Source organism: Salmo salar, chromosome 15 (genome assembly GCF_965601325.2).
Source record: "Salmo salar chromosome 15, fSalSal1, whole genome shotgun sequence".
NCBI classification, from domain to species: domain Eukaryota; kingdom Metazoa; phylum Chordata; class Actinopteri; order Salmoniformes; family Salmonidae; genus Salmo; species Salmo salar.
The window spans coordinates 72334884-72359905 of record NC_138305.1 but is presented as its reverse complement, the minus strand read 5'-3'; the positions used below and the strand labels follow the sequence as shown (position 1 = coordinate 72359905).

The window sequence follows — 25022 nt, the reverse complement described above, 5'->3', positions numbered from 1 at the left end:
GATTTATTTAGAATTCAAGGCACACTTAACCAGCATGGCTACCACAGCATTCTGCAGCGATGCGCCATCCCATCTGGTTTGCGCTTAGTGGGATTATCATTTGTTTTTCAACAGGACAATGACACAACACACCTCCAGGCTGTGTCAGGGCTATTCTACCAAGAAGGAGAGTGATGGAGTGCTGCATAAGATGACCTGGCCTCCACAATCACCTGACCTCAACCCAATTGAGATGGTTTGGGATGAGTTGGACCGCAGAGTGAAGGAAAAGCAGCCAATAAGTGCGCACCATATGTGGGAACTCCTTCAAGACTGTTGGAAAAGCATTCCAGGTGAAGTTGGTTGAGATAATGCCAAGAATGTGCAAAGCTATCATCAAAGCAAATATATTTTCCTTTTTTGTTTACTACATGATTCCATATGTGTTATTTCATAGTTTTGATGTCTTCACTATAATTATACAATGTCGAAAATAGTACAAATAAAGAAAAACCTTTGAATGAGTTGGTGTGTCCAAACTTTTGACTGGTACTTGTATATATATTGGTGCACAATTTCTACTTACACACAAAAAGTGCCTTTAATTTTTTTAACGACCCACATGAATGTTTCCCTTCTTCTGATTCTCAAGTGTGTGCTTTGTAGCGTCCACAAAGACTCAAGGTCTGTTTCTAAGAAAATAGCCTTGGAACCCAATCTGACCAGGAAAACAACCTCTCAGTCAACGTCAACAAAACAAAGGAGATGGTCATGGACTTAAGGAAACAGCAGAGAGAGCACCCCCCATCCACAAAGACGGGACAGCAGTGGAGAAGGTGGAAAGTTTTAAGTTCCTTGACGTACACATCATGGACAAACTGAAATGGTCCACCCACACGGACAGTGTGGTGAAGAAGGCGCAACAGCGCCTCTTCAACCTCAGGAGGCTGAAGAAATTTGGCTTGTCACCTAAAACCCTCACAAACTTTTACAGATGCACAATTGAGAGCATTGGGTCGGGCTGTATTACCGGCTGTTACGGCAACTGCACCGCAGACAACCGCAAGGCTCTCCAGAGGGTGGTGCGGTCTGCACAACACATCACCGTGGGCAAATTACCTGGCCTCCAGGACACCTACAGCACCCGATGTCACAGGAAGGCCAAAAAGATCATCAAGGACAACAATCACCCGAGCCATTGCCTGTTCACCCTGCTACCATCAGGTGCATCAAAGCTGGGACCGAGAGACTGATAAACAGCTTCTATCTCAAGGCCATCAGACTGTTAAACAGCCATCAGTAACACAGAGAGGCTGCTGCCTACATACAGACTTGAAATCATTGGCCACTTTAATAAATGGATCACTAGTCACTTTAATAATGCCACTTTAATAATATTTACATTTCTTGCATTACTCATCTCATATGTATATACTGTATTTTATACCATCTATTGCATCTTGCCTATGCAGCTCATCCATATATTTATATGTATATATTCTCATTCCATCCCTTTACTTAGATTTGTGTGTATTAGGTAGTTGTTGTGGAATTGTTAGATTACTGTTAGATATTACTGCACTGTCGGAACTAGAAGCACAAGCATTTCGCTACCCTCACAATAACATCTGCTGTATGTGACCAATACAATTTGATTTGATTTGACCAAGAATCTACTTGAACAAACCACATTTCTATTAAAAGTGTAGTTTATTTTGGTGTGTGATTCGTGTTGCGTTGTGCCTTATTCCCATGACCTGTGTGAAAATAACGTATACTCCTTGGTCACTTAAAGACTGACTGAACATTGCTGAAGGGCTTAAGCTACATTCTCATGTGATCCACTAGAATCAGCCACGCCACGCAGCAGTCAGTCTAGACAGGGGCTTGAGCCAAACAAAAGTTATTTTTGAATCACCTCATACAGTAGGTGTTCTCTGCAGACCTAGCTCAAATAGATAATTACTTTCAAGTAGATTAGCTGCACTTGATTTGGCTTGCCTACAATGGAACCAATGAAATAGTCCCAAAAGTGCAAATGCCAAGTTAATTGAGTGCAGCATGTATTTGACCTAGGTCTGGTGCTATGATGGTTTTGGTTACATACAAGATGTTGATGAGAGACTGACGAAAGATGTTGGAACAATGATTAATGATCTGTCGTTTGTGTTTCTCAAACTGAAAAAACTCTGGAACACTAACTGCTGTATATGTTGCATGATATATATTGAAATGACTTGTGACCACTGAGAAACAAGCAACTTATTAAACTAGCTAAAACCTATTCAAACAATGTTACAAATAAACCTTGACTGTTGAACTATCTGACTTGAGCTATTTCCTTGCCTCTTTTTATTTTCTAAACTGTTGACAGTGATCATTATCAGGTCTGTCACTATGGGGATGGTGGGAAGTGAGATATGCTTGTCTGCTTGATAGCTGGGAAATTATTATGAGATTCTCATCAATGATAACCTACTTGCTGATGACTGGGCTATTATAGTAAATTGACAAAATTACCTATTTACAGTATTTATCACTAATTAGCACGTACAGGGACCTTTATCTTCAACTTGGATATGTAACATTACACATTGGCCAAAAGATGGCGATATAATGCCACATTTCTTCCAGCCATGTAAAGGGTTTTGTCTGGCATTTCTGATTCTAACTTAAGACACAACTACGGAAGTCCAGAGAGGACACATGAATACAAATAAATGGTTCCCTCATTATGTTGAGATCACAACTTATTAACTCATGATCACGACATAACAAAAGTTATTTTGTTGAGATCACAAGATCATTTTCTGGTGATCACGACATAACAAAAGTTGTTTAGTCGAAATCACAAAAATCAAAAGTACTACACATTAGCCATTAATTTGTTCAGTTGCATGATAACCACTTCATCAAGGAGCCCTGTGGCTGCGTAGATCACTATTTATTTTATTTTATTAGGATCCCCATTAGCCGACGCCAATGGCGACAGCTAGTCTTACTGGGGTCTGACACAACAAAAAAATAAGTTACAGACAAAATACTTTACAATTTACATACATGTTATTGTTTTTAAATGTAACACAATGTGGGGCATTTAAGCCCTGAACAATGCCTGACAGGCATCCCCGTCTCCCAGACAGCTTGCCGCCCCAAGACCACAGCCAATCGCATGTAAGGAACAACACAGCTAACTTTGTCTTGTGAGCCAGCTAGTTAGCTACGTAGTCTTGTTAGATAGGTAGCTAGCAAGCTAGCTTGTTATCTATGCTGGTTGTTAGCTTGTATAAGTGATATGTGTATAATTAAAAGGGACACTTTATGCTTTGTGGATAATACTTACATTTACAGTGGGTGAGCTCCATTCCTGACAGGCTGATCAGATTCAATTTCAGCCTTTGAGGCTGATAAGTCAGGAGGCTGTGTTATAGGTAAGGCTCCATGCAGGCAGATTAGCAGTCAAAGTGCTTTATAGGCAGATGCATATCTGATCCAGGGGGTGAGCTCCATTTCTGGCAGGCTGATCAGATTCAATAGCAGCCTCAGAGGCTGATGTCAGGATGCTGCTTTGTAGGCTATTTCATAGGTAAAGCTCCTTGCAGGAAGCCTACTAGGCAGCATCCTGACTTAACAGCCTCTGTGACTACTATTGAATCAGATCAGCCTGCCAGGAATAGAGCGCACCAGTCTTGGTCATATACATAATTCACTGACTGCTAATCTGCCTGCAAGGAGCTTTACCTATGAAACAGCCTACAAGGTAGAATCCTGATTTATCAGCTTCTGAGACTACTATTGAATCTGATAAGCTCACCCACTATGTAAATATTATTAGATTTTTTGTTACTGGCCTACACACAATACCCCATAATGTCAAAGTGGAATTGTGTTTTTGGAAATGTTTACAAATTAATAAAATATGAAAAGCAGAAATGTCTTGAGTCTTGAGTATTCAACCCCTTTGTTATGTAAATTACATATTTCTGTATTTCATCTTCAATCAATTTGCAAACATTTCTAAAAACATGTTTCCACTTTGTCATTATGGGGTATTGTGTGTCGATGGATGGGGTATGAATACTTTCTGAAGGCACTGTAGCTGCGTTGTTGCTTGCATGCGATTGGCTGTGGTCTTGGGGGTGGCATACAGCCTGGGAGACAGTGTTGCCTCTCAGGCATGTTCAGGGCTTAAATGCCCAACAAGGGCTTAGATTCCCCAAGAGTTCTTAGATCAAGGTAACGGACATTTAGCTTGTTAACATTCTAATTTATGAACTGATTCTAACTTATGAACTGAACTGCCATACTGTCAATCTATTATCAATGCATCCACTCCTGTTCATAGAGTTTATCTCGTGATCTCGACAAAACAACTTTTTTTATGTTGTGATCATGCGATAAATAAGTTGTGATCTCGACACAAGGGCTTTTTTTTCTTCATATGTCCTCTCTGGACTTCTGTGAACAACTCGCATAGGTAAACATTTAAAACATTAAACAAATACTTATCATACATAAAAAATCTATCATATTGTAACACGTCATATCAACGTAGAGAATTGTAGTGTTCCATAAAGCGATTTTGTGAATTGTCCAGTCATTTCATGATATGGGGTTGACACCACTGATGCCATATTGGGAGCACAATAGAATGGTAAATACAGAATGGATGTCTGTGATGATGAACACAGCATGAAATCCAAATCCATTATTAAGTCTGGCTGTGTCCACCTTATTCCACTGTTTGGTTCTCTTTCAATCAACAAACAAACACAGTCATGAATGCCTTACTGTCACACTATAGACACAGACTGCTGGGACCCACATTACCGTAACAACAAACCTTGTTTCTAAAAAAATAATAATAACAAGGAGCACTGTGAGCAAATTGGAGGGGTCCAAAACATTTGGATCCCCATCTGTCACTGTCAATTATTCTCAGTGCTGCATCATTTTTTTACCCAGTAAAAAAAAACAGAGCCTGTGCCAAAAGATGAACCTCCCCAGGGAGTGAATCACTGTTTTACCATAGAGATTAACCACTAGTATTATGTAGCTCATTTTACAGGGCCTGGGAAATATTGTTCAGAACGACACTGTTGTTGTAGTATGACACTGTTGTTGTAGCATAACTACATACTCTTTGGCTATTGTATTTCTTTATCCACCAGAGGGAGACTCAAGGCAAGACTCTCTACAAGTGGTCGGTTAATCTGAGGACTTGAAGTCAATCAGTTCCAATGTGATCATGGCAACTGCTTTACCTATGCCTCTGAGGTAAGAGAAACCAGGAATAGGCTGCATTATATTTGCTATACAACCTGTTGCATACATGTGGGAAAGCCATCCATGAATTGGCTCCGGTGATTATGTGGGGAGATTCTTAACACAGTTGTAAGAAAGGCCACAACTAGGGTCTGTTTGATTTGGCCCATATAGGCCAAATATGGTCAAAATATATAGGGCCTAAATAGACAGGGCCTACCTGTTGGACCCCAATGAAACAGACAGGGCCAACTACAGGTAATACAAATACTGTTATCTTGAAAGAAATACAAATACACTGTGTATTCTTATTGAAATGCATTGACCAAATATATATCGATTATAATACAATTGTGTTCACATTCCCTTCCCTTTGATATGCTTGGTGCGCCACTCTAAGGCCGTGTTTCGAGAGCATCAAAACCATGATATTTCATGGGTACATTTTGACCGACTGAGTGATCTACAAACAATACTGAGTAGTTAATCAGACAGACGTCACTGGTCAGCGTCTGTCGCCCCTCCCTTTATCGTCCTCCGCTGTGCACGCCCCTTACGCCTTAAAAACGAACGCGATAAATCCTCGCGTGTCATGAGTCTTCGAGGGGATTGGTGAATCAACCGTGTCTACGTTCGTCCCTGTAAAGTGACCACGCCCCCGAAAATAACGCTCGTGCGGTGGAGCAAAAAAAAAAACAAAAAAAAAAGAAGAGCCTCAACTGTAGGCAGAAACGGATTTACCGAATAGCACAAGTAACGATACCAACATACCACACATTTTTATTGTACGTTTTTTTTTGAAACACTGGGTAATTTGGATTCAAGGTAACGTCTTGGTTGTCCCTGCCGCTCCTTGTTTACGGGAGTTTGGGATACGCCGGTTTCGAATTGTCTGAACTGTCGTAACATCAGACGCTTCTTAGCTAGCCAGTTTGTTGGCTAGTTTAGTTACGGGTAGCTTGCTAAAAAGTAACGTGATCGATTAGCTATAACCGCTGTTACTTATGCGTATAATACTAAATCAGCCCTCGGGTATTTAATTATATGTTGTAGTTAGTTTCTTTAATCGGAAGAAACCGGTTAGCTAAAGTTAACTGTTACATTCACAAGTCCCACCCTCCAAAGTGTCATTAATTATATGCTAAATTAGCTGGATAGTTTGCTAGCTGGTGTAACAGTAGTAAGTAACTACGTCGTCCGTTCGCTAATCAGTTAGCTAGTTTAACTCAGATTGGATATAATTGTTGTATAAACTGTTGATATTGATCAGTTATACCACTAGCTGGAGGGTTTGAGTCGCTACCCTGGCAAGGAGACGGGCGAAAAAGAGGAGGCGAAATAAAGAGAACAGGGAGGCCAGCGAGGGAACCAGCTAACGGTCGTTATCATTTGTGCTAACGTTTACGGGTCAGTTGTCATAAAAGCATCTAGCGAGCTATCTAGCTAACGCTAACTTGCCCAACTTGACAGCTCAGTCAGATATCATAAACTAACGCTAACGTCACTGGTCATATTTCATTCTTTACACAAGACCGACCTCCCTTCGATAAAGAAGTGTCACTATTTGCTTGGACATTGTGTTTGCTGGCTAAACTAAGCAACCTCTCCAGTGAACTGCTCATCAATGTCAGCAAGCTAACCCAGTTTCTCTGAAGCTATTACCAGTGTCAGCTATCTCACAGTAGCAGTAGCTAACTAGCGTGCTACACATGGACTGATAGAATTCGTAGCTAGCTACATTTATATTTTTGTAAGAAAACCACAGTATACCTGAACGTATTTGTAGTTAGGTAGCGCCATCTAAACACAGCCATGAGTATCGAGATACCGGTGGGATTGACGGAATTGCTGCAAGGCTACACGGTGGAGGTGCTTCGACAGAGGCCACCGGACCTGGTGGAATTCGCCGTACAATATTTCACGCGCTTGCGGGACACCAGAAGCCAAGATGGGGCGGGTGCTGGTGTCACGCTCGGGAAAGGAGTGATGTTTGATGGGGAGCCGATGCAAACAGAGTCAAATGGAGACGAAGACGGGTCAGACGAGTCTGATTTCGAGCGTAAGTTACTGCCTGATAAGGCCTTTCACCTAATATGACCCAGACTGAATACGATCATGCTTAGTTGGTCACTTGAAACAGATGTGATAGTGATGAGTACAGATGGACTAAAGGTCTACACTTCAGGACTGGAGTTGGAGAACCTTAGTTAAACTAGTTAGTCTTTATGACTGCAACTGTCAGTGACATCCTATAGGCTACACATGTAATATTAGATCCCGCTGCTGATCTTATTTGGTTGGTTATAATTGTCTTCAATGATGACATAAGTGCATGCACCACACACCCATGCCATGAAAAACATATTTTCAGAAGAAAGATGCGGCCAGCTAATGTCTGCCAGCCCTGGCCGGACATAAGATGCCAAGTTTAAGTTCTATTGTTACATGCACAAGTACAGTGAAATGCTTAACTTGCAAGCTCTACCCAACAGCGCAGTAATCAATATCAAAATAGTGTAACTTATTCAAAGTAAAAATAGTTCCTACACCCCCTTGAAATGTTTCACATTTTGTTGCGTTACAAAGCGGGATTGAAATGAATTTAATTGTAATTTTTGGTAACACTTCATTTTAAGGGGTCCTTATTACATAAGTAATTAAACTGTAATAAGTATTCTAATTCATAGCTACACTGTAATTGCAGTCTAAATATAGTGGTGTAACAAAGCATGTTACCATGCTTGTTACAAAGTGTTAGTGTCCTATAGCATCCCAACAATATTTCTGCCTGCACAAACCGTGTGATAATTGTTAGCCAATTGATAACCTACCACCTCCCTGACACAACTCTGCAGTAAAGGGCTCTGGAGTCTTGATGGCAAAAACGGGTTCAGAAACAATTAAACATTTTTTTTTTAAATACTTTAAATTGTAGAATCATTTGACTGCATTTGACAATGGGTCGATTATTGAACCATCAATATAAATTTGAACACATTCTAAAAAGTTATGTTTAAATTGTGGGAGTCATTTGTGCTTGCCAAATTGTATGCTTATAAAGCTTGGTTGAATAATGGGTTTAGGGCTGACCCCAATTAGTTGACTGGTCGATTGTTAGGCTGTTGGTCGACCGAGATTGTTTTAGTCGAGCAGTTATACATACATGCATGCATGCAGTGCCTTCAGGAAGTATTAAGACCCCTTGACTTTTCCCCCATTTTGTTAGGCTACAGCCTTATTCTAAAATGGATTAATCTACACACAATACCCCATATTGAGACAACATAAACAGGTTTTCAGAAAAAGTTGCTAAATTATAATGAATAAAAAAAAACGAAATATCACATTTACATAAGTATTTAGATCCTTTTCTCAGTACTTTGTTGAAGCACCTTTGGCAGCGATTACGGCCTCAAGTCATCTTGGGGATGATGCTACAAACCTGGCACACCTGTATTTGGGGAGTTTCTCCCATTCTTCTCTGCAGATCCTCTCAAGCTCTGTCAGGTTGGATGAAGAGTGTTGCTGCACAGCTATTTTCAGGTCTCTCCAGAGATGTTATATCATGTTCAAGTCTGGGATATGGTAGGGTCACTCAAAGACATTCAGAGACTTGTCCTAAAGCCACTCCTTCTTAGGGTTGTTGTCCTCTTGGAAGGTGAACCTTCGGCCCAGTCTGAAGTCCTGAGCCCTCTGGAGCAGGTTTTCATCAAGGATCTCTGTACTTTGCTCCATTCATCTTTCCTTCGAGCCTGACTAGTCTCCCAGTCCCTGCCGCTGAAAAACATCCCCACAGCATGATGGTACCAGGTTTCCTCCAGACGTGAAGCTTTGCATTCAGGCCAAAGAGTTCTATCTTGGTTTCATCAGACCAGAGAGTCTTGTTTCTCATGGTCTGAGATTCTTTAGGTGCCTTTTGGCAAACTCCAAGTGGGCTGTTATGTGCCTTTTTACTGAGGATTGGCTTCCATCTGGCTACTCTACCATAAACGCCTGATTGGTGGAGTGCTGCAGGGATGGTTGTCCTTCTGGAAGGTTCTCCCATCTCCACAGAGGAGCTCTGTCAGTGACCATCGGGTTCTAAGTCACCTCCCTGACCAAGGACCTTCTTCCCTGATTGCTCAGTTTGGCAGGGCGGCCAGCTCTAGGAAGAGTGTTGGTGGTTCCAAACTTCCTCCATTTAAGAATGGAGGCCACTGTGTTCTTGGATCTTCAATGTTGGAGACATTTTTTTGGTACCCTTCCCCAGATATGTGCCTTGACACAATCCTGTCTCGGAGCTCTACGGACAATTCCTTTGACCACACTGCTTAGTTTTTGCTCTGACATGCAGTGTCAACTGTGGGACCTTATATAGACAGGTGTGTGGCTTTCCAAATCATGTCCAATCAATTGAATTTCCCACAGGACTCCAATCAAGTTGTAGAAACATCTCTAGCATGATCAATGGAAACAGGATGGACCTGAGCTCAATTTTCTGAATACTTAAGTAAATAAGATGGTTCAGTTTTGTCTTTCTTTTCGGGGGGGGGGCAACATTTCTAAACCTGTTTTCGCTTTGTCATCATGTGTAGATTGAAGAATTTTATTTAATCAATTTTAGAATAAGGCTGTAACGTAATAAAATGTGGATAACGGGGCGGGGTCTGAATACTTTCCGAATGCACTGTAACCTTGCAAGGGTTTCACTGTTGAGGAACAGTCTCACTTTTGGATGAGATTCCTTGGTGCAGAATAAATATCAACCTGCACAGAGAAGCACAAGATAGAACTGAACTCAATTTTCTAGAGTTTTCCGCCTATCAACGTTTCCCTTTACTTTGGGAATTGTGATCGAGTCAACGCAATATTAGCCACTTTCAATGCAACATACCGAAACACAACAAACTATACAAGAGATTTTGTTTTAGGCAGAACATATCGGAGTAGGATTCTATTGTGTGAACATGCTCGACCCAGCCCGTACTCTACGCAGACCGGTGCGGCATAACCAATCAGAGCTGCAGGACTTTATGCAAATAGATCATTGGATCTGTGCCATTCACTTTGAACTTGACTGTGTTTACAGCATGAGTGGTCGTGAGTAGATGTGCTTGTTTTGATATCAAAGCCAGAGCTGCATTTAGCCACGTGTGCACATTTGTCCATATCCTTTGCTAATTAGTGAGTTATTAGTCCAGTCCTAGATCATTTTCAGTCAGCAATGGGGGAGTGATTGTTTCTTACAAGGGCACAAGACATCTTTGAAAAGTGAGTTGGGTAACAAGTTATTTTTTTTTCCTCCCTAAAGGGGCAGTTTTGTATTGAGACGCGCTTGAATAAGCTAAGTAGCCAATAGGCACAGGGTAGCATTGTTTGTCTGATTCTCTCTAATAATGTTATGTGAATAATAATGAATTTTATTTTTGTAAAGTGGCTTCTTGCATCAAACAACACAAACCTTTTAGTCACCTTGTCTGAAGGACAAGTGGATAAACAGGTTACAGTCAAGCTCTGCATGCTTTTTTTTCTTTCGACAGTCTCATGGAATGTAGGCATTGAAAACCACACGTTGACTGCTACTGTAGGCTGAATGATAAAACAGCTATTTCCATGTTAAAATGTTATGGGATGTATTTTCCCCATCGTTTTTTTTATGGCAGGCCACTCTGGCAGCCACAGTAGCCTACTTGACCACTTTCTGAAACTGTAACTTAACTTCTAACATCTAGGGGTTCCGCTAGCGGAATGCCTCGCCAATATCCAATGGAAGAGAGTGGCGCGAAATACAAAAACCTCAAATGCAATAATTTCAATTTTTCAAACATACGACTATTTTACACCATTTTAAAGATAAGACTCTCGTTAATATAACCACATTGTCCGATTTCAAAAAGGCTTTACAGCGAAAGCAAAACATTAGATTATGTTAGGAGAGTACACAGCCAAAAATAATCACACAGCCATTTTCCAAGCAAGCATATATGTCACAGGAACCCAAAACACAGCTAAATGAAGCACTAACCTTTGATCTTCATCAGATGACACTCCTAAGACATTATGTTATACAATACATGCATGTTTTGTTCAATCAAGTTCATATTTATATTTAAAAAAACCCGCTTTTTACATTGGCGTGTGATGTTCAGAAATTGTATTCCCACCGAAAACTTCTGGTGAATTTACTAAATTACTCATCATAAACGTTGACAAAATGCATAACAATTATTTTAAGAAGTATAGATACAGAACTCCTTTATGCAATCTCTGTCAGATTTTAAAATGGCTTTTCGGCGAAAGCACATTTTGCAATATCCTGAGTACATAGCATTGACACCCGCCAAGTTCGGGACACACTAAACTCAGAATTAGTATTAGAAAAATTGTATTACCTTTGCTGATCTTCGTCAGAATGCACTCCCAGGACTGCTACTTCCACAAGAAATGTTGTTTTTGTTCCAAATAATCCATAGTTATGTCCAAATACCGTTTTGTTCGTGCGTTCTGGTCACTATCCAAAGGGTAATGTGCGAGCGCATTTCGAGACAAAAAAAATTCAAAATGTTCCATTACCGTACTTAGAAGCATGTCAAGCGCTGTTTAAAATACATTTTTATGGTATTTTTCTCGTAAAATAGCGATAATATTCCAACCGGACAATAGTGTATTCATTCAAAGAGGAAAAGAAAAAACCGCGTGGTCTCGTGAATGCGCATATCCAATCTCTTAGTCACCAGGCAGACCACTGACAAACTGAGCTCCTATTATCTGCCCAGAGACAGGAGACGCCTCAATACGCTTTCTGAAGGCTTTAGAGAGCCAATGGAAGCCTTAGAAAGTGCTACGTAACAGCACAGATACTGTAGTTTCGATAGAGAACCAAAAGAAGAACTACAAATTCTCAGACAGACCACTTCCTGCTTGGAATTTTCTCAGGTTTTTGGCTGCCATATGAGTTCTGTTATACTCACAGACACCATTCAAACAGTTTTAGAAACTTTAGAGTGTTTCTATACAAATCTACTCATAATATGCAAATATTTGACTCTGGGCCCGAGAAGTAGGCCATTTAATTTGGGTACGTTTTTCAACCGGCCGTGAAAATACTGCCCCCTATAGCGAAGAGGTTAAAGTGGGTACACCTTCAGTGTTCACTGTAAACGCACACTGGAATTTGCACAAAAGTTTCACAACATTCAAGTTTGCGCTCAGCCGACCTGAAATGTGCTCAGTGTTGAACAAAATTTTTAGGGAACATTGATCTGCACAACACGCTCGAAATAACGACCACCTCAAACAAGCCCACGTGTTGACATCAACATCATGTAACAAGTGTGCAAAGAACGGGGTCGAGAAAGTCAGTGTACAAAATTCAGACATTGCAGCGAGAGACAGTGTTGTAGGTCAAAACGTCAACACGGGAGAGCGAAAGTACGTTTTTGTTTTTGACGGGCTTGCCCATTAGTCTAGCTAGCGTGTTACCTAAAACAGAATAGAAATCTGGAGTTCAACATTTTTTTTATTAGCTAGCTAGTTTTCTAACCTTGGCTAGCTAGCTAGCTAAAGGTGGTGAAATAGCTAAAGGTGGTGAAATATGGTATGGTTGCTACTCTCTAGCTAGTTAAGATGCTGGGTGCGTCTCACGTAATAACCTTGGGTAATGGATACCCTGAGAACAAGGTTAAGGGAAGATAAGACCATCGAGCCCAGTTATCGTTAACCTGTTATGGCTAGGGGGCAGTATTTTCACGGCTGGATAAAAAAAACGTACCCGATTTAATCTGGTTACTACTCCTGCCCAGTAACTAGAATATGCATATAATTATTGGCTTTGGATAGAAAACACTCCAAAGTTTCTAAAACTGTTTGAATGGTGTCTGTGAGTATAACAGAACTCAAATGGCAGGTCAAAACCTGAGAGATTCCTTTACAGGAAGTGGCCTGTCTGACCATTTCTTGAACTTCTTTGCCATCTCATTCAATTACAAAGGATCTCTGCTCTAACGTGACACTTCCTACGTCTTCCATAGGCTCTCAGAGCCCGGGAAAAAACATAATGTCGTCATCCCAGCCCCAGGCTGAAACACATTATCGCCTTTGTCAAGTGGCCGATCAAGGGACTGTGGGCTTAGGCGCGTGCACTGGTCGCCCCCGTCTTTGTGATTTTTCCTCTGTTTGCCGAAAAGGAGATTCCCGGTCGGAATATTATCGCTTTTTTACGAGATAAATTGCATAAAAATTGATTTTAAACAGCGGTTGACATGCTTCGAAGTACGGCAATGGAATATTTATAATTTTTTTGTCACGAATTGCGCCATGCGCACGACCCTGATTTACCATTTCGGATAGTTTCTGGAACGCACGAACAAAACGCCGCTATTCGGATATAACGATGGGACCAAACCAACATTTGTTATTGAAGTAGCAGTCCTGGGAGTGCATTCTGACGAAGACAACAAAAGGTAATCAAACTTTTATACTAGTAAATCTGATTTTGGTGAAGGCTAAACTTGCCGGGTGTCTAAATAGCTAGCCCGTGATGGCTGGGCTATGTACTTAGAATATTGCAAAATGTGCTTTCACCAAAAAGCTATTTTAAAATCGGACATATCGAGTGCATAGAGGAGTTCTGTATCTATAATTCTTAAAATAATTGTTATGCTTTTTGTGAACGTTTATCGTGAGTAATTTAGTAAATTGTTAGTAAATTCCCCGGAAGTTTGCGGGGGGTATGCTAGTTCTGAACGTCACATGCTAATGTAAAAAGCTGTTTTTTGATATAAATATGAACTTGATTGAACAAAACATGCATGTATTGTATAACATAATGTCCTAGGTGTGTCATCTGATGAAGATCATCAAAGATTAGTGCTGCATTTAGCTGTCTTCTGGGTTTTTGTGACATTATATGCTAGCTTGAAAAATGGGTGTCTGATTATTTCTGGCTTGGTACTCTGCTGACATAATCTAATGTTTTGCTTTCGCTGTAAAGCCTTTTTGAAATCGGACAGTGTGGTTAGATAAAGGAGAGTCTTGTCTTTAAAATGCTGTGAAATAGTCATATGTTTGAAAAATTGAAGTTTTGTATTTTTGAGGAATTTGTAATTCACGCCACGCCTATCATTGGATATTGGAGCAGGTGTTCCGCTAGCGGAACGTCTAGATGTAAGAGGTTAACACTAGCTTGCTAGCTAGATACTTGTGTCAATACACTTAGTTCATTAGTTCATTTTCAATGCAGGTAACTTATATATTAGTGTTAGCAAGGACTATTATTGTTAGCTGGGTAACACCACAACTAGCTAGCTATATGCCTAAACTATATAAATCATGATGGTGATGATCACTAGATGTAATGTAGTGTCTATGCTAAATTGACATACATTTATCTTCTCTACCACAGATTCCCACAAGGTCTGACTCCAGGATAGGTTAATGCTTACAAGAAAGAAACCGATGAAGACAGTCAGAGACAGTTGTCGATTTCCATTTTTACTTGTAATGTAAAAAGGGAAGAAAAATACAATCCCATTTTTCTAAATTATCTACACTACCAGTCAAAAGTTTAGACACACATACTCATTCAAGGGTTCTTTATTTTTACTATTTTATACATTGTGGAATAATAGTGAAGACATCTAAACGATGAAATAACACATATGGAATCATGTAGTAATCAAAGTGTTAAACAAATCAAAATATGTTTTATATTTGAGATTCTTCAAAGTAGCCACCCTTTGCCTTGATAACAGCTTGCACACTCTTGGCATTCTCTCAACCAGCTTCATGAGGTTGTCACCTGGAATGCATTTCAATTAACAGGTGTGCCTTGTTAATTTGTGGAATTTCTTTCCTTCTTAATGCATTTGAGCCAATCAGTTGTGTTGTGACAAGGTAGGGGTGGTATACAGAAGATAGCCCTATTTGGTAAAAGACCAAGTCCATATTATGGCAAGAACAGCTCAAATAAGCAAAGAGAAATGACAGTCCTTCATAACTTTAAGACACGAAGTTCAACCAATCCAGTCAAGTGCTATGATGAAACTTCCTCATGAGGACCGCCATAGGAAAGGAATACCCAGAGTTACCTCTGCTGCAGAGGATAAGTTCATTAGAGCTACCAGCCTCAGAAATTGCAGCCCAAATAAATGCTTCACAGAGTTCGTCTGCGTGAATCAGGCCTTCATGGTCGAATTGCTGCAAAGAAACCACTAGTAAAGGACACCAATAAGAAGAAGAGACTTGCTTGTGCCAAGAAACCCGAGCAATGGACATTAGACCAGTGGAATTCTTTCTTTTGGTCTGATGAGTTCAAATGTGAGATTTTTGGTTCCAACCACCATGTCTTTGTGAGACGCAGAGTAGGTGAACGGATGATCTTAGAATTCAAGGCACACTTAACCAGCATGGCTACCACAGCATTCTGCAGTGATACGCCATCCCATCTTGTTTGCGCTTAGTCCCACTATCATTTGTTTTTCAACACGACAATGACCCAACACACCTCCAGGCTGTGTCAGGGCTATGTGACCAAGAAGGAGAGTGATGGAGTGCGGCATCCGATGAACTGGCCTCCTCAATCAACTGACCTCAACCCAATTGAGATGGTTTGATGGTTTGGGATGAGTTGAACCGCAGAGTGAAGAAGAAGCAGCCAACAAGTGCTCAGCATGTGGGAACTCCTTCAAGACGGTTGGAAAAGCATTCCAAGTGAAGCTGGTTGAGAGAATGCCAATAGTGCAAAGCTGTCATCAAGGCAAAGGGTGGCTACTTAGAAGAATCTAAAATATATTTTGATTTGTTTAACCCTTTTTTGGTTACTACATGATTCCATGTGTTATTTCATAGTTTGTATGTCTTCACTATTATTCTACAATGTAGAAAATAGTAAAAATAACTCTTGAATGAGTAGGTGTGTCCAAACTTTTGACTGGTACTGTATGTTTTAGTGCTATGTTCCAAATGCCTGTTACGCAAGAATCAAGTTTAATTTCGTTTTTTATGATTCTTATTTATTTTTGGTCTCGTCTCCTTCACTCCTTCTGTGCGCACGATGCAATTTCTCACTTGTACACAGACAACAAGACCCTCCGCCTGCCACTTACAACAGCAAAGACGAAAGATCAGTTCTTCCTCTCTGACAACAAGCATTTTCAACTCACTATTTGCATTTGAGGTTTGGTCCAACAGCAACAGTATCAATTAATATGATTCTGGAAAAATGTATGCTCAGTTTCTGCTGCGTGCGGCATTGCGGTACTGCTTGCTACGTTTTAGCCACAATACTATTATGTGCTAGCTGTCTAGTCTTTTAATTGTACAACAAAGCTTATTTAGTTCTTTGCACTCTGGGAGGGGGGCACTGTAGAGTTGTCGATTTGATGGAGAGGTCTTTGAGCGGGCAGGCCTTCCCCGGGAGGAAGAGCGGCTCAGTCTCGTTGAGCTTGAGGTGGTGGGCAGACATTCAAGCTGAGAATTCCTCTCTTGGCGTAGAAACCATCGCTCACGCATAACACCACTACTTTCAGCCCACTGACACGCTTGGACATTTTTCTTAAAATGTTATTGGCATATTATGGCAGACCCTTGGTCCCCATGAGAATGGAAGTTACCATCATCAAACTTGACACTGAGACGGGATAATCACGTTTTGTATCTTGTTTATTTTGTAAGCGACCGTAGCTGAAGTAATATTCAGCGCCATACTTAAAGGGGCAATTTGCGATTTACTACATCCATTTATTGACTAAATTCATGATATATACTCATTGATTCTTAAAGAATATAAATGCCTCTTGCGCTGACTTCAATTGTCTTACCCAAATATGCTTGTTTGACTTAAACACATACGCCGGGTAGCCTCAACATGGTTAAAACTGTCATTTTGAATTCATGGATGGTCAGTCCTTGCGTCCGTTGTCCTGTATGAATTTGAGTGGTTACATTTCTCTTGCCCTTTTTGGAGTGACCGCTTTATTGTTTGAACTGCAGTTTGCCCCTTCAAGCTACTTAAAGGTGCTACAAATAGGATTTCTTTAAATGTTTGCGTTGACATTTCAGAAAATGGAAGGAGCCATTGTACTGTCTAAATCCCTGTGAAATATATTTTCAATAACAACAAGAAAACACTTTACAGCTGGGGACCAAATCCATCATGTTATGGGATGAGGGGAAGATTTTGTTTTGAATGCAGTATAGTCCTGTCTCAATTCACCTTGCTTCCACATAGTGGAGAAATTCTAAGTGTAGCACCTTTTTAACCTCTCTAGGGCCAGTGGGATGATTTCGTCCCACCTACGTAACAGCCACTGGAATCCCGTGGCGTGTTATTCAAATACCTTAGAAATGCTATTTACTTCAATTTCTCAAACATATGACTATTTTACACCATTTTAAAGACAAGACTCTCGTTAATCTAACCACACAGTCCGATTTCAAAAGGGCTTTACAACGAAAGCAGGACATTAGATTGTCAGCAGAGTACCCAGCCAGAAATAATCAGACACCCATTTTTCAAGCTAGCATATAATGTCACAAAAACCCAAACCACAGCTAAATGCAGCACTAACCTTTGATGATCTTCATCAGATGACAATCCTAGGACATTATGTTATACAATACATGCATGTTTTGTTCAATCAAGTTCATATTTATATAAAAAAAACTGCTTTGTATATTAGCATGTGACGTTCAGAACTAGCATACCCCCGCAAACTTCCGGTGAATTTACTAAATTACTCACGATAAACGTTCACAAAAAACATAACAATTATTTTAAGAATTATAGGTACAGAACTCCTCTATGCACTCGCTATGTCCGATTTTAAAATAGCTTTTCGGTGAAAGCACATTTTGCAATATTCTAAGTAGATAGCCCGGCATCACAGGGCTAGCTATTTAGACACCCACCAAGTTTAGCCCTCACCAAAGTCAGATTTACTATAAGAAAAATGTTATTACCTTTGCTGTTCTTCGTCAGAATGCACTCCCAGGACTTCTACTTCAATAACAAATGTTGGTTTGGTTCAAAATAATCCATAGTTATATCCAAATAGCGGCGTTTTGTTCGTGCGTTCAAGACACTATCCGAAAGGGTAAAGAAGGGTGACGCGCCCGACGCGTTTCGTGACAAAAAAAATCTAAATATTCCATTACCGTACTTCGAAGCATGTCAACCGCTGTTTAAAATCAATTTTTCTCGTAAAAAAGCGATAATATTCCGACCGGGAATCTGTGTTTTAGTACAAAGAGAGAGAAAATAAAAACATCCGGTCGCCTCGTGCACGCGCCTCAGTCTCATTGTCCTCTGATAGACCACTTACCAAAGGCGCTAATGTTTTTCAGCCAGGGGCTGCCTCGACATCATTCAGCTTTTTCCCGGGTTCTGAGAGCCTATGGGAGCCGTAGGAAGTGTCACGTTACAGCAAAGATCCTAAGTTTTCAATAAAACGAGTCAAGAAGCCCAAGGAATGGTCAGAGAGGGCACTTCCTGTACAGAATCTTCTCAGGTTTTTGCCTGCCATCTGAGTTCTGTTATACTCACAGACACCATTCAAACAGTTTTAGAAACTTTAGGGTGTTTTCTATCCAAAGCCAATAATGATATGCATATTCTAGTTTCTGGGCAGTAGTAATAACCAGATTAAATCGGGTACGTTTTTTATCCGGCCGTGTAAATACTGCCCCCTAGCCCTAACAGGTTAAAGGAATTAAAATATACTTTTGAAAACAAGCTGTTGCCTCAATCCTATTGTCATCGAAGAAGAAGTGCCATTAGGGCTCGTTTGAACCAATAGCCTCCTAACATTTTTGCACATTTTGTTCTTTCCTCACTGACCTTGTTTTGTTATTGCGAGGAGGGGAAATTAATGAATAGTGGTATATTGATGTTTAAAAAAAAAATAATAATTGCTGAGAGACAGAAGAGGAATAGATGGGCAGTAAAAGACGGGGGAGGATAAGACTGGCTGTATAGAGAGAGAGCCTATAGGAAGAGGAAGAACGATTTACACTGGCACTTCATAACTTGTCTGAGTGCATTACAAGGCCCTGTGAATAGAGGAGAATCGCCTGAATGAAAACATGACAGACTGCAGGCAATTGTCAGGACACTTTGCAGCTGGGTTGCTGTAACCAGATTTTGTATCACAGGGGTTGTGTTAACCCAGAATTATGTTTTTCACACAGAAAAAAAAAAAAAGGTGACAAGCATAAGAAATATCTTGCTGGCTTTGAAATCGCTCCCTGTCTCTCCATGTGAGCGTGAATGGGGAGGCAAACTTCTAGACATCTGCATGCAGTTTACTGCTCTATTTTCAGCCACGTTTTGATAAGCATCTGAACTTCTGGCACTTCCTAATTCCCTGTGCATCTCCTGTGGCAGGAAACTGAGGGAAAGCCCATCCTCGCTTTTATTTGCAGTTCGTACGGCCCGCGCTCCCATGCCAGGTTGTGCACTATGAAGTCCCCATGTTGAGCACGAGCAGTCACCGTGTTGTCACTTGTTCATGGATTTTATGCGGCTTGGCCGCTCTACGTTGAATGATATGGAAACCATCTTTCATCATTCTAATTAGACTGAACAAAAATATAAATGCAACATGTAAAGTGTTGGTCCCATGTTTAATGGGGGGGGGGGGGGTGTATTTATGTCTGTAATAAAGCCCTTTTGTGGGGAATAACTCCTTATTGACTGGGCCTGGCTGCCAAGTGGGTGGGCCCATGCCAACCTATGGCTGCACCACTGCCCAGCCATATGAAATTAGGGCCTAATGAATTTATTTCACTGGACTGATTTCCTTCTATTTTTTGGCATTTTATTAGGATCCCCATTCCTGGGATCCATACAAAACATGGAACATTGTACAGAATGAGCTAATACAGAACATCAATAGACAAGAACAGCTCAAAGACAGCACTACCTAAAAAAAATTTAAAGGCACACGTAGCCTACATGTCAATGCCTACACACAAACTATCTAGGTCAAATAGGGGAGAGGTGTTGTGCTGCGAAGGGTTGCTTTATCTGTTGTTTTTTGTAAACCAGGTTTGCTGTTTATTTGACCAATATGAGATGGAAGGTAGTTCCATGCAATTAGTGCTCTATATAATACTGTATGCTTTTTTGAGTTTGTTCTGGATTTGTGGACTGTGAAAAGACCCCTGGTGGCATGGCTGGTGGGATAAGCGCGTGTTAGAGCTGTGTGTAAGTTGACTATGCAAACAATTTGGGAGTTTCAACACAATGTTTCTTATAAAAAGAAGTGATGCAGTCAGTCTCTCCTCAACTCTTAGCCAAGAGAGACTGGCATGCATAGTATTTATATCAGCCCTCTGATTACAATTAAGAGCAAAACGTGCCACTCTGTTCTGGGCCAGCTGTGGCTTAACTAGGTCTTTCCTTGCAGCACTGGCCCACACGACTGGACAATAATCAAGATTAGACAAAACTAGAGCCTGCAGAATTTGCTTTTTGGAGTGTGGCGTCAAAAAAGCAGAGCATCTCTTTATTACGGCCAGACCTCTCCCTACAACCGTTGAATCTATATGTTTTGAACATGACAGTTTACAATCTAAAGTAACGCCTGTAACTGACTGCATCACTTCTTTTTATAAGAAACATTGTGTTGGCAATGTGTCCTGACAATTGCCTGCAGTCTGTCATGTTTTCATTCAGGCGATTCTCCTCTATTCACAGGGCCTTGTAATGCACTCAGACAAGTTATGAAGTGCCAGTGTAAATCGTTCTTCCTCTTCCTATAGGCTCTCTCTCTATACAGCCAGTCTTATCCTCCCCCGTCTTTTACTGCCCATCTAACATGACAGTTTACAATCTAAAGTAACGCCAAGTAATTTAGTCTCCCCAACTTGTTCAACAGCCACACCATTCATTACCAGATTCAGCTGAGGTCTAGAACTTAAGCAATGATTTGTACCAATACAATGCTCTTAGCTTTCGATGTTCAATACCAGTTTATTACTGGCCACCCATTCCAAAACAGACTGCAACTCTTTGTTAACGGTTTCAGTGACTGCATTAGCTGTGGTTGCTGACATGTGTATATGGTTGAATCATCAGCATACATGGACACACATGCTTTGTTTAATGCCAGTGGCAGGTCATTGGTAAGAATAGAAAAGAGTAGAGGGCCTAGAGAGCTGCCCTGCGGTACACCACACTTTACATTTTTGCCATTAGAGAAGCTTCCATTAAAGAAAACCCTCTGAGTTATATTAGATGGCTCTGAATCCACGATATGGCAGAGGTTGAAAAGCCATAACTCAAGTTTTTTCAACCACAGCTTATGGTCAATAATATCAGTCTGCGCTGAAATCTAACCGTACATCTCCCGCAATCTTCTTATTATCAATTTCTTTCAACCACTCTGTCATTTGTGTCAGTGCAGTACATGTTGAGTGCCCTTCTTTATAAGCATGCTGAAAGTCTGTTAATTTGTTTACAGAGAAATAGCATTGTATTTGGTCAAACACAATTTTCCCATACATTTTGCTAAGACCTGGCAGCAAGCTTATAGGTCTGCTGTTAGAACCAGTAAAGGCGGCTTTACCGCTCTTGGGTAGCGGAATTACTTTGGCTTCCTTCCAGGCCTGAGGACAAATACTTTCCTCTAGGCTCAGCTTAAAAATATGACATATAAGAGTGGCTATAGAGTCAGCTACCATCCTCAGTAGCTTTCCATCTAACTTGTCAATGCCAGGAGGTATGTCCATTATTGATCGATAACAATTTTTCCACCTCTCCCACACTAACTTTACAAAATTCAAACTTGCAATGCTTTTCTTTCTTTTATGCATGAATACAATTTCTCACTGTTCGTCATTGGCATTTCCTGCCCAAGTTTGCCCACTTTGCCAATGAAATAATCATTAAAATAATTGGCAACATCCAATGGTTTTGTGATGAATAAGCCGTCTGATTTGATGAAAGATGTAGTTGAATTTGTCTTTCTGCCCATAATTTCATTTAAAGTACTCAAGTTTTTTTCCATCATCACTTTAAATCAGTGATCTTGGCTTTATAATACAGTTTCTTCTTCTTTTTGTTGAGTTTAGTCACATAATATCTCAATTTACAGCAAGTAAGCCAGTCCGATATGCAGCCAGACTCATTAGCCACTCCTTTTGCCCCATGTCTTTCAGCCATACAGTTTTTCAATTCCTCATCAATCCATGGAGCCTTAACAGTTCTAACAGTCAGTTTCTTAACAGGTGCATGTTTATCAACAATTGGAAGAATCAATTTCATAAATTCATCAAATGCAGCATCTGGATGCTCCTCATTAATCACATCAGACCAACAAATATTTTTAACATCATCCACATTAGAGTCACAGCAAAATATTTTGTATGATCTCTTATACACTATTTTTGGCCCAGCTGTTGGAACTTTGGCTTTCCTGGATATAGCCACTATATTGTGATCACAGCATCCAATGGGTACTGATACAGTTTTAGAACAAAGTTCTACAGTATTAGTAAAAATGTGATCAATACATGTGGATGATATAGTTCCTGTAGTGTTTGTAAACACCCTGGTAGGTTGATTTAATAACCTGAACCAGATTACAGGCACTGGTTACAGTAAGAAGCTTCCTCTTGAGCGGACAGCTTGATGAAAACCAGTCAATATTCAGGTCCCCAAGAAAGTAGACCTCGGTTTACATCACATACACTATCAAGCATTTCACACACATTATTTAGATACTGACTGTTAGCACTTGGTGACCTGTAGCAACACCCCAAAATAAAAGGTTTTAGATGTGGTTGCAGGTTCACTTGGCACAACACTTCAATAACACTTGACTTAAGATCTTCTCTAAGCATTACAGGGATATAGCTCTGAGTATGTATGTGTGTGTACAGCAACACCTCCCCATAAGAATTTATGTCTCTTCTTTAGATGTTATATCCCTGTATTGCTACTGCTGTATCATCAAATGTATTATCTATAGTAAGTGAGTCTCAGAAATTGCTAATATATATGAATGTTATCTGATGTTAGCAAGTTATTGATTTCATTAACCTTATTTCTAAGGTTACATATATTAATATGGGCTATTTTCAGACCTTTCCTGGGTAGCTTATCAGAGATGGGCTTAATACTGAAAAGAGCAAACAATGAGCCTGTCATAGCGGATATAAGCAATGTCCCCAAGGGCTCTGGCAGCTTTCATGACTGGGATCAGTTCTGTCCTCTTCTGGCTCACAGCTTCAGGATAGTCCTCGTTGAGGAAGATATGAGTTCCTCTCAAGTTCTTGGCTCTTTCCAGAACAGCTACCTTGTTCTTGAACCTCAGGAATTTGACCACTATCGGCCTGGGTCTATCACCTGGGCTGGTCGTGGGTTTTCCAGTTCTGTGGGCGCGCTCCACCTCAATCTTCCTGTGGTCCATCTTCAATTTCTCAGATCTCATTTCCCACACTTTGTCCTCAGACTCTGTCCAGGTCTCATGAGGAGATTCTGCAATTCCGTCCACAACCATGTTCCGCCTTGATTGTCTCGAGATAACAATGACAGATCTGATTTATCATGGATTCACACACACACAACTGATTTCCTCTCTCAATGACTTGCAGATTGCTGTCATCTTGCCATTCTCCTGTTTCAACTCATCGAGCTGACCCTGGGAGAACTGCAATCTGTTCTTCTACAAAACACTTGATACTATTTTCTTGTTGTTGTAACAACTGCTTGTAGGTCCCTTTCTTTTTTTTTCTCATTTTAAAAGATCCTACACGTGTGATAGACATCACTGTCCTCAACGGTACTCCCAACGGTACTCCCACCGGCTTTGGTCTTTGTCATGGTAGCTAGCAACGTATGCTAGGCTGTTACTCCTCATAGTTCCAGACAGGGCAGGTCACGGAGAAGATTGATAACAACAAACAGCAGGGATCTCGACAGCCACAAACCCGGGACAATGAACTATAACTCGGTAGTATTTATTTTTTTGTTCAGTGTGCTGTACATATTGTTATGGAATGCATAATGACGTAGCTAACAATGAGACTGCACAAAAGTGTTAACTTGTTGCATGCTTTGATAAATGCCTCCACTGACGTAGTTGATCATCTGTGGCTTTGTGCCCCAGATTGCCTGACTTTATTTTTGATACTACCGGCCCACTGTAATATCGTTAACAGTGAAATTCGAATCAAGTTTAAAACACACCGTCAAGACTATCCTTTCCTGACTATTTTCTGGTCCTGGCTCTCACTCACTCAGGCACATAGTAGCCGTCAGGATTAACACACGCACGCCTTAACTCTCCCTGCGCTGGGTGTGACGGCATAGCTTCTCCATCTGATTATACAAGGTGGTTTAGTGTAGTGTTTCCCAACTCCTGTCCTCGAGTACCCCCCCCCCCCCCCCACCCCCAGACAGTCACCTGATTCAACTTGTCAACTAATCATCAAGCCCTGGATTAATCAGGTGACTTTGTCTGGGACTGCAACAAAAATGAGGTCTGGAGTTGGGGGGGGGGGGGGGGGGAACACTAGTTTAGGGAGAGTGGGCTTAACAAGACAGAGACACAGAGGCTGTCAGGGTGGGGCAGTGGTGGAAAAAGTACCCAATTTGTCATACTTGAGTAAAAGTATAGATGCCTTTTTTTAATAGAAAGTTACTCAAGTCACAGTCACCCAGTAAAATACTACTTGAGTAAAAGTCAAAGTATTTGGTTTTAAATATACTTAAGTATCAAAAGTATAAATAATTATAAATTCCTTACATTAAGCAAAGCAGACGGCACCATTTTCTTGTTTTTAAAATTCATGGA

At 40.6% G+C, this 25022-nt stretch overlaps 1 protein-coding gene across 1 annotated transcript in view; it reads left to right on the top strand.

The window, feature by feature from the left end:
- The first annotated feature begins 6615 nt into the window (after positions 1–6615).
- The window catches only part of LOC106572271 (cAMP-dependent protein kinase type II-alpha regulatory subunit), a 46929-nt gene continuing 28522 nt past the window's right edge, over positions 6616–25022 (top strand). The window contains exon 1 of the mRNA XM_014146327.3: positions 6616–7303. Within this exon, the coding sequence (XP_014001802.1) occupies positions 7057–7303 (247 nt within the window). The 5' untranslated portion in view covers positions 6616–7056. The remainder of the gene's footprint in view (positions 7304–25022) is intronic.